Source organism: Monodelphis domestica, chromosome 1 (genome assembly GCF_027887165.1).
Source record: "Monodelphis domestica isolate mMonDom1 chromosome 1, mMonDom1.pri, whole genome shotgun sequence".
Taxonomy (NCBI): Eukaryota; Metazoa; Chordata; class Mammalia; order Didelphimorphia; family Didelphidae; genus Monodelphis; species Monodelphis domestica.
This window is the reverse complement of record NC_077227.1, coordinates 374,737,325-374,750,658: the sequence shown is the minus strand read 5'-3', so window position 1 is coordinate 374,750,658 and position 13,334 is coordinate 374,737,325. Positions and strand designations below refer to the sequence as shown.

Here is a 13,334-nt window from a genome sequence, read left to right as displayed (position 1 = left end):
ATGTCATGTCCTGGATCCGTGCCTTTAGAAAAGAGAAGACCACTGTATTGTTCATTTCATGTCAGCAAAGAGGTGCCTCACTTCCTCCTCCTCTTAAAAGGATTTAACAATCACAACCGATCATCTCTTCCCATTAGCCTTACTGGGTAGTTTCTCACTTTACAGCACTTGGAGCCACTATCACTCTTTAAAGAATAGGTCACTATTTCTTCTTTAGCCACACATTTATTATTTAGCTCCAAATGTTCATGAGTCCTTCTTCCCTTTCTCCTTTGTCATGTTCTATTACCCTTCCAACTTCTGAGATAAGTCAGGATTCCCTTTTGTTTTTTCAGATAAATTTTCTACTTTATTTTAACACTGAATCTTTTCCTATAGAATACTTCATCCTCTGTGGTAAGTGGAAGATTGGAAAGAGAGATTTTGAATCAATTTATGTTCCCTTTTCAGAGAAAGACAGTTCTGCACTTTGTGAATGGAAGAGAAGCTCATGGGCAGTACAAAATTTAAAATATTGTATACATGGTGTAAGTCATAAAAATCTCCTAATTCTCTCTACTTTTGTGGAAGAATATCAACCCTTGGTTGTTCTTGCTAGTAGAATTTTATTCCCCATATTGCTCAGGAACAGAGAAGAGGATGAGTCTTGGCCATTTCCTCCTCACCGTAGCAACTTGACAAGCAAACTTGAATCCTATCCTTTATTTTACCAACTTGCCTCTACTAAATATTCTTAATATACTTTTCTAATTTTCTCTCTCTATTCTTGCCCATATTTTTCCTCCTATTTTTGCTTCTCCTCAGATTCTTCTCTTTAGGTCCATTTCTACTTTCTTCTTGATAATATCTATTCTTTCTAAAAACAACCACAATAATAATAGCATTTATATAGTACTTGAAGATTTGCAAATCACCTTACAAATATCACCTCATTTTATCCTTATAGCAATCTTGAGAGATAAGAACTATTGTTGCTTTCATGCTCATTTTATGAATGAGGAAACTGAGGCAGGCAGAGGTTAAGTGATTTGTGTCCAAGATCACTCAGCTAAGAAATGTCTTAAATATGAATTCAAGTCTGCCTGATTCCAAGTTCAGTGCTCTGTCCACTGGATCACCTAACTGATTTCTCTTTTTTCTTCAGCTTGAATCCTTTTCAGAGGATCATAGAATTAGAGTTGGAAAGGATTTTAGAGGCCATCTTGCCCTAACATTTCATTTTACAGATGAAAAACTGATTTAAGATTACATAACTTGTTCATGATTGTTGTTCAGTCAGTGGACTCAGTGACCTTATTTGGGGTTATTGGAAAAAATACTGGAGTGGTTTGTCATTTCTTTCCCCATCTAATTTTACATATGAGGAAACTAAGCAAGTAGGGTCACACAGCTAGTGTCTGAAGCCAGATTTGAGGTCAGGAAGATGAGTCTTCCTAATTCCAAGCCTAGTACTCTCTCCAGGACACCACCTAGCAGCCCCCATCTTTACCCAAATTGAATGATTTGCCCAAGAAAACAACCAGAATTCAAAACAGGTTTTCAAACTCTAAACCCAGTAATCTTTCCATAGCCACCAGCTTTTATTTCAACCTGATTCCTTTCTCTCCTTCTCTTAGAATCCTCCAAAAATCTCCATCTCCAAATTTCAATCTCCAGCTTTCTTTAAAATTACAAAGCCTTTCAAATGTCCTTCACAAATCTTGTCCTCTTCTTCCTTTTTCATTCACAAGAGCCCATTTGAGGCCTAGATCTGCCACTTACTTTCACTTATCTTGAATTCAAGCTTCACAGGTTAAATGTTAGAATTGATGAAAGGTTCTCTAAGGCCCATTCCAGCTCTATAATTCCTAATATTTCTCAAGTGTGAAACGGGAAAAGAAAGTCATTCTCTAGCTAGGTGCTAACATTCATCTGAACTAGTTACAGTACTTGCTGTCTCTACTGCTCACTTAGGATTTTACAAAGCCTGTTTTCTAATGTGAGTTATCTTTTCCTATATATGGAAGCCTTCAGTCTGAGGTCCTTAATTTTGTGTGTGTGTCATGAAACCCTCCTTGGCATTCTGGTAAAGCCCTTGGAGCCCTTTACAGAATAATATTTATAAATCCATAGAATAAAATACATAAGATTATAAAACCAGAGGAAAGTGAAAATAAAGATTTTTTTTGCCATTTAAGTTCATGGGATCCTTGAAATTTATCCATGGATCCCTTGGGTACCTGTGGTTTCCAAATTAAGAACCTTCGACTTTAAAGATATAGAAGGAACTGATTTAAATTCCTAAGAATAAGAGCCATTTACCAATTAAATAGTTAAAAATATAGTGTTCTGAGCTAGAAATCTGCAGCATAATAGGGGGGAAATGGTCCAAATAACTAAAAATTAGAGAAATGCAAATTAAAGCAAATTTTGAAGTTCTACCCTATATCCAACTGACTGGCAAAGTTGACAAAATAGGAAAATGATAAATGTTCAAAGGGCTTTGGGAGAATGAACATGTGTGATATGACTATTGGAGCTATGAATGGGTAGAACTATTCTGGAAAGCAACCCCAAAAGTTACTAAATTGTTCATACCTTTTGACCCGGAAATGCCATTATGAACCCTATAGTCCAAAGAGATCAAGTAGAGGGAAAAGATCCTTTAATCTTTACAAAAATATTCATAGCTATTCTTTTTGTAGTCAAAAAAGAACTCAAAACTAAGTGTGTGGTCATGAATTAGGGAATCACTGAAAAATTGTAATAATGTAATGAAATATTATTGTGTTGTAAGAAATTTTGAAATAGTTGGTTCCAGAGAAACCTGGTAAGACTTATATGAAATGATATTCAATAAAATGAGCAGAACTAGGAGAAAAAATTATAATATAACATTATTAATGTAAATGTTTAAAAAATCAAAATACTTAAGGACTCACAATGACCAACTAGGACTAGAGGTCTGATGATGAAGCAAGCTATCTGCCACCTGACTAAGAAGTATTGGTTCAAAATATAGAATGAGACATGAATATTTGAACATGGCCATTGTGGAAGTTTTTCTTTTACTAGACTATGCCTATTTATTATAAGGGTTTTATTTTTCATCTTTTTTACTTTTTCATGTGAGAGAGATGTTAAGGAGAAAACTGGTTGACAGTTGAAAAATTAATTTTAAAAAGCTTCTTATTTGGATAATTATACATATGATGATATAGATTGTACCTTCTTTCTTTTTTTATTCTTTTACATGTAGTTTTATTTTAATCTCAATTACCTGAAACAAAATTTTTTAACATTTATTTAAAATTTTTTTGAATTCTTCTCTCTCTCCCCTCCTTTCCATCTCCCTCTCCTCCTTGAGAAGGCAATAAGTTTGGTGTGTGCAGTCATACGAAACCTTCCATGTTCCAAAAGAAAATTCAGACTAAATAATAATGATAATAAAGACTATTTTTAAAGCATGCATCAAACTACATTCATACATTGTTAGTTCTTTCTCTAGAGGTGGATATCATTTTTCATCATCTATTCTTCAGAATTGTCTTGGATCATTGTATTGCTGAGAATAGCTAAGCTATTCACAGTTATTCATTGTACAATGTTGCTGTTATTCATTTCACTTTGCATCATCACTTCATGTAAGACTTTCCAGGTTTTTATGAGAGTATCCTATTTGTCCTTTCTTATGGCTCAATAGTATTCCATCACAATCATGTATTACATCTTGTTTAGCCATTGTTTAGGCATCCCCTCAGTTTTCCATTTTTTTGCTATCACAAAAAGAGCTGCTATACATACTTTTGTATATATAGGTCCTTTCCCTTTCCTCTGATCTCTCTGAGGGACAGATCAATCCTGTGTCAGAAGGTATTTACAGTGTTCTAGCCCTTTGGGCTAGTTCCAAATTACTCTTCAGAATGGTTAGATCAGTTCACAACTCTACTAACAAACAGTACATCAATGTCCCAATTTTCTACATCCCTTCAAACATTTGTTAATTTCTTTTTCTGTCATATTAGCCAATCTGACAATGTGAGAGGGTACCCTAGAGTTGTTTAATTTGCATTTTTCTAATCAATAATGGTTTAGAGCATTTTTTCATATGATTATTGATGGCTTTGATCTCTTCATCTAAAACCTGCTTGTTCATATACTTGGATCCTCTATCAGTTGGGAATGACACATTATTTTATAAAATTGACTCAGTAATGAGGCCTTTATCAGAGAAATTTGCTGTAAAAAAATTTCCCCAGTTTCCTGCTTCCCTCTTAGTCTTGGCTGTGTTGGTTTTATTTGTGCAAGACCTTTTTAATATGATGCAATCAAAATTTTCTATTTTATGTCTGATAATGCTCTCTATTTCTTCTTTGGTCATAAATACCTCCCTTCTCCATAAATCTGACAGGTAAAATATTCCTACTCCCCTGATTTGCTTATAATATCACCTTTTATGTCTAAATCATGTGTCCATTTTGACCTTTTCTCTATCTTCTTTCTAAGGAAAAAATCCAAATATTTCTTCAACAGTGCTTATTAGAGTGCTTTGCATTTAATGAATGCTCAATAAATAATTGACTGATTGCCATAAAAAAATTCTCAAAAGTACTATGAAATGAAAGATTTTTTTTTTCTCTCAAAATCATGAATATCTCACCTTACTTGGAACAGAGGCTTCAAATTTTTTGCTTTCTCCTGTGTTGGGTCCGCTTGCTGCCAATTCTCAGGAGAACTGAACTCAGTGGGTATAATGCAATTGTCCCATACAGATTATATTTCCCCCTCATTTCTCTAGGCTGTTTGTGCTCTCAAAGCAAGCATCAAACACACAACTTCCTTACTTTCTCACTTTTGAGGCTGCAGGATGCATGTAAGGGGAAGGCTGGCAGCAGTCCCATGGTGCTTGGAAGATTCAGTGCTCTTCTCAGCCAACATGCTGAGAGTTGGGGGGTTATGGGGGGTGTGTGGATGAAACAGAGAGACACAGAGAGGAGAGGCAGAGAGCCAGAGATAAAAACCAGACACCTTCTGGAAGAGATTCTTGAAAGTGTTGCAGACCCAAGATGGGAGCCACATGACCTGGCTGTGTCTATAAACATTTCTTGGCAGAGAAGGGCCTCAGTTCATGCCTAGCTAGACTCTAGTCTAGTGTTTGCCTCTTCTTTCATCATCCATAAGCCTAATATAATAATATATATATTATTATATATATCTAATATATCTAATATAAAGATATCCCAGAGGTGAAGCTAACAGTCTTATAAATAATTAAGTGGCCACCACCATAGGTAAGCCTAGATATGTGTCTCAGACCATAATGATGAAGACAGTGACTTCTTAAAGATAGGAGCTTACATTGTGTTTCAGAGGAATCTGTGTACTCTTTTATAAAATGAATGAATATAGAATTTTAAAAATTGCTGTGAATAGCAGAATCATTTAGTGGATGGGCTTCTTGGACAAATCATGGATTACTCTGTATCATGTGAGTGGGCAGGGGGTCATAGTGGAGAGCTGTGGATTCTCTGACATACACTGGCTTTATAACATTAAGAAAGTCACTTAAACTCTTAATATTCTGGGCAACTCTTTAAGAATGTTTGTTTCAGAGAAGGCTTTATCCTGCGTTATTGACAGAAAGTGAATTCCTCATCTGTAGATTCTCATAGCAATAAAACCACAGTTTTGTTCCAAATACATGTGTTACTTTTATCTGTTGTCCCCCAGTACAAGATTTTGTATAATCTTTATTAATAGTTCTTTAATTAATTCATTTACTGAGAGGCGACATGGAGTGGCAGATAGAGGATTATTCTTAGTATCATAAAGATAGATTCAAATCATGCTTCTAATATATGCCCAATGGCCATGAGAAATCACTTAACCTATTGGTGTTGCAGACCACCCTTTAAGACCTTTAGTTCTAGAGGGATTGCCAATTGAATTAGTGTTACTCTGACTGGAACATCAATCAGGGAATGCATAAACAAATTGTAGCACATGATTGTGATGGAATACTACTGTGTGGTAAGAAATGATGAGCAAGTTAATTATAAAAAATGGAAAGACTTATATGAAATTATGAAGATCAAAATGAACAGAACCAAAAGAATGTTATATGTAGCATCAGAAATATTGTTTATACAATGACTATAAATGTCCACCTACAGAAAAAGAGCTAATAAATAGAAATATGCATGACATAGTTTTATATATGATGCCTTCTCTAGTATGGAGAAGAGAGGGAGGGAGATAGTTGGGAACTTTGATGTCACACACACACAAAAACAAAAAATAAGTTAATTTAAATTTAGTGAAGGTAGTTTCCATGCCAGGACTTCTCCACATCAATAAAGTCATAGATCCAAGCTCTCCCTTCAGCCCCCCTCTCTCCAAAAAAAGATCAATTGAAATGAGTTTCAGCCAAATCAAGCAACTTTCATGCCTGGGGCTAGAGGACAAACCAAGCAATGTTGTATTGTTCTGGGAACATAATTGACTTTAGGAAGTATGGGACAGGTATTTATGAAAAGCAGTTTTAGTTTTTTAAACCAGTGGTGTTAAACTCAAATATAAAGGGAAGGAGATGGATAATCTGTATATGAGAATACTTATATACTACATATTGACATAAAAATGTATTTCTGCTATGTTTTATTGTATTTTTACTTATTTAAAATATTTTCCATTTACATTTTAATATGATACACTCACTAGTGTTGTGAAAAGCATTTTTGACATCTCTGTTTTCAACTCTTATGTTCAAATGATTCACATAATCACAGATTTTTAGGGTTGGAAGGGGCCTTATCAGTCATTTGCTCCAACCCATATGTAAAAGAAATCCCAGTCTAACAACACCAACAAGAAAGGAATCAAACATATTGGACAACCTGCAAATCTTTCCTCAAAGACGTCCAAGGAGGGGAACTCTACCACCTCTTGTGGCAGCCCGTTTTAAATTGTTAGGGATTTTTTCTTCAACATCAAGCCCAAACTGACCTTTTTGCAAGTTCTTTCCATTGCTTCTGATAATGCCATTTGGAACTAAACAGAGTAAGTCTAATCCTGCCTCCACATAAGAGTTCTTCAAGTACTTGCATACAGTTATGTCACCCTGAGTCCTTTTTTCCAGACTGAATATGCCCAGTTCCTTCAAGCAGTCCTCATTTAACATGGGTCCAAGGCCCTTCACCATCCTATGTGCCTTTATCTGGGAACTCTCCATATTAATGTTGCTTTTAAACTATTAGCATCCAGTACTGATCATGACTATTCTAGATGTGGTCCAATCAGGGCAGAGGAACTATTGCTTCCCTGTTTTTTTAGAAGCACATCCGCCTTAATGTGACCCAACATCCTGTTTGATCTAGGTTAGGGTCTAGTTGTGGTGTAGCAAAGACCAAGGTCATAGTTATTTATGGTTAATGGAATTTACAAGTATGGTGGAAGATACTTGAATATAGGACAGCCACCAAATTGATCTTCCTAAACATCATTTTCATTATGGCAAGCAATGATGGTAGACCTCTCCATGGCCTTCAGATTAACATCATCTTCTCGTTGAACATTTAAGGCCATCCAAAATCCGAATTCAAAGGATTTTTCCAACCTTATATCCAAATACTTTATCATGATTAGTAGAAGAACCCACATTTTACCATGCCTTTGTGAGGCAGATAGTGTATTATCATCACTAGCATTTTCTCATGAAACAAAACTTTAAGCAGATCTTCTAAATGTTGCCCAAACTGCCTTCCATCAGCCTTCAAGGCTTAACTTATCTCCTCAATGAAACTTTCTTAGATTACTCTAGCCCACAGGGATAGCTCCCTCCTTTTTATTTTTTTTATTTATTTTTTATTTAAAACCCTTACTGGTTCCAAGGCAGAAGAGTAATAAGGGCTAGGCAACGGGGTTAAGTGACTTACCCGGGGTCACACAGCTGGGAAGTGTCTGCGGCCAAGACTGCCTGTCTCTAGGCCTGGCTCTTAATCCACTGAGCTACCCAGTTGCCCCTAGCCCCCTCCTTTAAATGAATGTAGTGTCTCTTCTTGGTTCCATTTAAGGAATTATGGGATCCAGAGTTAGAAGGGAATCTTAGTGAACATCTGAGTCAACTCCATTATTTTATAGATGGGAGGGGGGGAGCCCAGAGATGCTAAGTGACTTCACCCAGTTCATGTGAGTAACAGAGTTCATATTCTAATTCAAGTCTTCAGACCACAAATCTAGTGGTATTTCCACTCCACTATATTATCTCGCTCATTTGGCACTGATAATATACTCCTTTATGTTGCCATTTATCTTTTTATATTTGTGTCTTATTTCTCCCAGGAGGTTGGAAGTTCTTTGAATGTGATGACTTTATAATTCTTATGGGGTCTAGCTTAGGACTGGGCACACAGGAAGTTCTCAATAATTACTTGTTAATTTTGTCATTATTGGTTGATATGGAGTCTCTGGGTATACAAGATTCCCTTTATGTGGATTTTTCCTTAATGGTTCTTTGTATTCTGTATTTATTTTTTTATCTTTAGGCGTTTGAACAAGAATAAACTACAAGTTCTCCCAGAATTGCTTTTCCAGAACACCCTGAAGTTAACCAGATTGTAAGTATAGTTTGATTCCTAATATACAGTCTGTGCTTTTATTTACTACGGCTGGTGTGGATAATGCATTTGCCATCGTGTTGGTAGTCTCTTGTGCCATGTGATACTTGGCGGTGGATCTGTTGAATAGAAAAGCCAGACCAATGTTCAGTGAGGTGTTGCCAGTTGAAGGAAATGGAACTAGAGAGAAAATAAAGAAGCCATCAGTCTTTGCTTCTCTTTGCTTCCCTCAGGGCTCAAGAGCTTTAAGAGGCCAATGGTGATAATTCGTTTGTGATGGTGGGATGCTCCTAGCTAAGGGGGGTGGGGTGGGGTGAGGTACTTTAGGGTTTCCAGAGGGGCCCAGCTGCCTGCAGAGAAATGTCTCATGTTTATGGGATTTGCTTTCAGTTTGTTAACAAAAAAGCACTGGTTGTGGAGAGCTCTTGCTTTGAATACAACATTTTGAGTGGAACCTGGATTCACATAGTCTTTCCAGTGAGAACAGCGCCTGCCTTTTGCGCAATAAATGTGGCATAGACTTTGCTTTCTAGATCTCAGAATGTGATCTCGTGGCCTCAGAATACTCTATATAGAGGAGGTTTCTGCAAGAATGGTTGAGCCAGCTAGTCATTTTTTATTCCCACCAGAAATGATCAGTTAAAGCAACATCTGGGTACATCCATTCAGTATGAGTTATTGTGAACAGGGAGGCTGGCTGGAATTGGAAATGAAATCTCATTTCAAGGTAGAGGGACTGGGTGCTCAGTCAGTGCGTAGTGGCAACGTCCAATGGATTTTACAATTCTGATGTGGATTCTCCTAGTGACTTTTTTCATTGACAAAGCAGAACTAGATAGAGCATGACTTAGCTGTATTGGGGATTTTTCAGCAGATGCTGCATACAGATCAATTTTATTCTGCTGTTTTTCTATTAGTGACATAACAAATGGTCTTACTGCTTAGAAACCTTGCTGGTGAAACTGTATAGCCACCGTAGAGAGGCCAAAAAGTTGTGCTATCCTTGTACATTTCCACTTGTATTTACTTGTCATAAAATTATATGTGGAGGAATAGACATCATTTCATTTTACTTGGGAAACATCAAGTACCTGACAATGTCTTGTACTTATTTAGGAGCCAAATCAATGTTAGAAAAATACACACATGCATTATGACATTCATATACAAACACACAATTAAAGAATTTCCTTGTTGATGTACCAACATGAAAGACCTGGATGGGGACCCAAATTGAACAGAGACATTCTTCTTCACGAGTAAAACGACACCTGCATCTTGTCAGGCACTCCTCCTGCAGTGTTCTCTCTACTGAGGTACTCAGTCTTTTCTGTCAACACCTTCCTGGTTATGGGACATCCTCATGGTCTTCTACTCAGGAACTACCTGCACAGCTGGCTGGACATGAGGGCCAATGCACATGCCCCCTTCCCCCATGCTGTTTGAACACACATGTGAGTCCTCTCTGCTTGGGTTTCTAACTCAGCTGGAAAAGCTGAGTTAAGAGCAGAGCCAAGAAAACAGCGTAAGCTGACCCTGCTCTCCACCTCATCTCTCCGGTATATCCATTTCCACAAATTATTTCCACACAAGAACCTGGTTTCTCAGTTCAGGATTACATTGCACTTGTTTATCCTGCTTTTATGTAATTAGGGCAGATTATATGCTATTTATTTGGTGATTTTAGTATTGGCTTTTCAGCAAAGAGAATATGTTTTTTTGTTGTTCAGGTTGACTGAATAGTTTATAGAATTACAGACTTAGAACTGGAAGAGCCCACAAGGGTCATTTAGCCCAACCTCCATCCTTGGCAGGTGAGGAAACTGAGACCAAGGAAGGTTAAATGAATTTTCTTGTTGCACATATAGTAAGTGACATAAGTGAGATTTGAACCTGATTCTTCCTATTCCAAATCCAGTGCTCATTTCCCCTGGTTCTGGTTCTGTGCTGGTTCTGATTTGTGTGATGGCGATCTATAGTCAGATTTTCACATTTTAAGAAACCCTCAAATGCACATGTAAAATTGTTTACTTTTCACCCAAATCATCCTCCAGGCCAGGATCAGAAGTGAGCTATTTGTTGGTCTTCTTAGGCAGTTGGTGATGCTTTTCCAATATGGGAGCAAGGTTTAGGCTCATTCTGTCACCAGGTCCCTACAGTACAGCCCCCAGCCTTCCCAAAATCAATTTCTAGTTCCCTGGTTCCTCAGGAGGCATGAAGAAGCCTAAGATTTCAATTACTGGGATAAGCTGGCACCAAGCTTCTGTTTTCTCTCTGTCTTTCTGACCAAACCTGAGTGTATCTGTCCATGCGTGTCCCCTACTTCAGTCATCCAAAAGAGCACAGCCCCTCAGTTAACACAGCTCTGATTTTCAGTGAAGTCAAGATAAGTGGGATAATTAGCTGAACAGTTCACAGAATATGACCCTCAGTGAATTTCACAAGCCTTTACTTCTCTTTTTAAAGAATTAAGTTATGTCTCTATTTGAAGATTGACCGATATACTATATAGGGTGAGCATGGACAACCCTGGGAACATTGAATGGGATATTTAGGCACATGATTCAGTGGAAAACTGTATCCCTCATATATTTTTTGCAGACAAACACTGTGTGAATTCGTTTTTGCTTGACTATACATATCAGAAGTTGTTTGTTTTTTTAAGTGGTAGAGAGGCAAGGTGGGTTGGGAAGAAAGTCAATGTTTGGTAATTGAAAAAAAGCTAAGAAAAAAGAAAGTGGGCCTTTTTTGGACCTGTGCAGACCCTCATCTTGGTGAAATGTCCCCTAACAAGTCTAATCTTCATAGATACTCTCTTTCCTGAATCTCTTTGCCTTCTCAGCCATATTTCACTCTTTCCCCAACTGACCTCTACACTCAGCTACTCTGAACTGTCCTTTACTTCTTCCTCCCCACCTATACCTTGTGCTCATTTGTCTCTTATGCTTTTACTTGAATGGCTTCTGTTGCCTTCCTCAATCCTGCTTCTACTCCTGGGTCTGTATTTTAAAGCCATAACTCAGTTGCTACATCCATCATTAACCCTTCCCATCAGTAACAATCTTCTTTATTCAGACCTCTCATTCTTTTGCAATTCTATGATGCACTTGCAATTTTTTTCAAATATCTTATCTTTTCCAATTATATGTAAAAACAGTCTTTAACATTTGAGTTCTACATTATTTCCTTCCCCGTCTCTTCCTCCCTCCTTGTGAAGACAATTGACTTGATGTATGCAGTCATGTAAAATATTTCCATTTTAGCCATGTTGACAGGAAAATACAGACCAAAAAGACAGAAATAATAAAGAAAAACTTTAAAGTGTGCTTCAATCTGCATTCAGGCTCCATCAAGTTCTTTCTCCAGAAGTGGATAGCATGTTTGTTTCATCCATAAGTCCCTCAGAATCGTCTTGGATCTTTGTAATGCTGAAAATAGCTTAAGTCATTCAGAGTTGAATGTTTATGTCACTGTGCACAGTGTTCTCCTGGTGCTTCTCACTTCACTTTGCATCAGTTCATAGAAGTCTTCCTGTTTTTTTTTTCCCTGAAAATATCCTGTTTATAGAATAATAATATTCCATCAAAATCATATACTTCAACTTGTTCATGCCCTAATTGATTAGCATCTCCTCAGTTTCCAGATTTTTGCCACCACAAAATCCAATTCTTCACAACCACAAAAGAGAATATTTTTGCCATGAGAAATAGTCCAGGAATAAAAGAAACTTCCAGAATCAAAAAGTTTTTTCTCTGTCATATAAGACAAAGTCCCGTGGAAAGCCAGAAGTTCTAAGGAGAAAAAAAGTTTTGAAGACAGTGCTGGGTAGTTATTATTAGGGCAAAGCACCTGGCAGCAAAATTTTGAGGATGAAAACACATGAAAAGTTAACACATATGCTTCATCTACAACATGGAAGCCTCAATAGTAATTAATTACTCCTCCTACTAAACTGAGTTTTTCTTAATTACTAGTTGCATTATTTTCATATTAAGAATTGCAAAGGTGATTTGAGAGCATCTTTCCCACTGCTTGATCCAGGCATGATTCATGATCCTTGCCCCAGGGGCTAGAATTGCTCATGCTGGCTCTTGTGTTGGGAGCACCATGATGGTTGACAAATACTTGGTGCCTGACTAGCTCACACCTGTGCAGGATGTATAGTGGACATTTTAGGCTGTTATATACTCATTTCACTGGTAAAGTTCCCCAAAACAATGAGACCAGAAAGAGGGAAGCACCTGTTACTCAGGCTTTATGGGTAAGGGGAAAGATCACTGGGGCAGAAGTCAGATGACTGCCCACCATGGGTTGAAGTCTACTCTATGGTAATTAAGGGATAGCCAATTATACTTAAGTGACCTGCTAGCTCTCCTAGAGCTTTAACGCAGGCACCTTATCAAGTGCTCCCTTGATAACCATAGTCTGTTAGTCAGCCCATTGCTATAAGTTTAATTTTTTAAGAGAGGGAAGGGACTGGCCAACACACTGCACAGTACTTTTTCAGCTAATTAGCCCCATCATCTTGAATTCATTGGGAAAAGATTTCTGGAATATGAGTCAAGGTCAAGAGTATGCCACTAACCATGGGCAGTCTCTTTCATAAGCCACTTTAGTTCTCAAGGCATCACTGGTAAAATGATAGGATTGGATGAGATGATCTTAAATGAATATATGAATAAATGAATGGAGAGAACATTTTTTGAGTATTTACTATGTGCCAGGAACTATGCTAAGTTC

At 37.3% G+C, this 13,334-nt stretch overlaps 1 protein-coding gene across 2 annotated transcripts in view; it reads left to right on the top strand.

Annotated features, from left to right (window-relative positions):
* The window catches only part of SLIT3 (slit guidance ligand 3), an 821,799-nt gene that overhangs the window by 143,522 nt on the left and 664,943 nt on the right, over window positions 1-13,334 (top strand). For both annotated transcript variants that reach the window (XM_001380272.4, XM_056811560.1), the window contains exon 4: window positions 8,523-8,594. In XM_001380272.4, coding sequence (XP_001380309.1) covers window positions 8,523-8,594 — 72 coding nt within the window. The remainder of the gene's footprint in view (window positions 1-8,522; window positions 8,595-13,334) is intronic.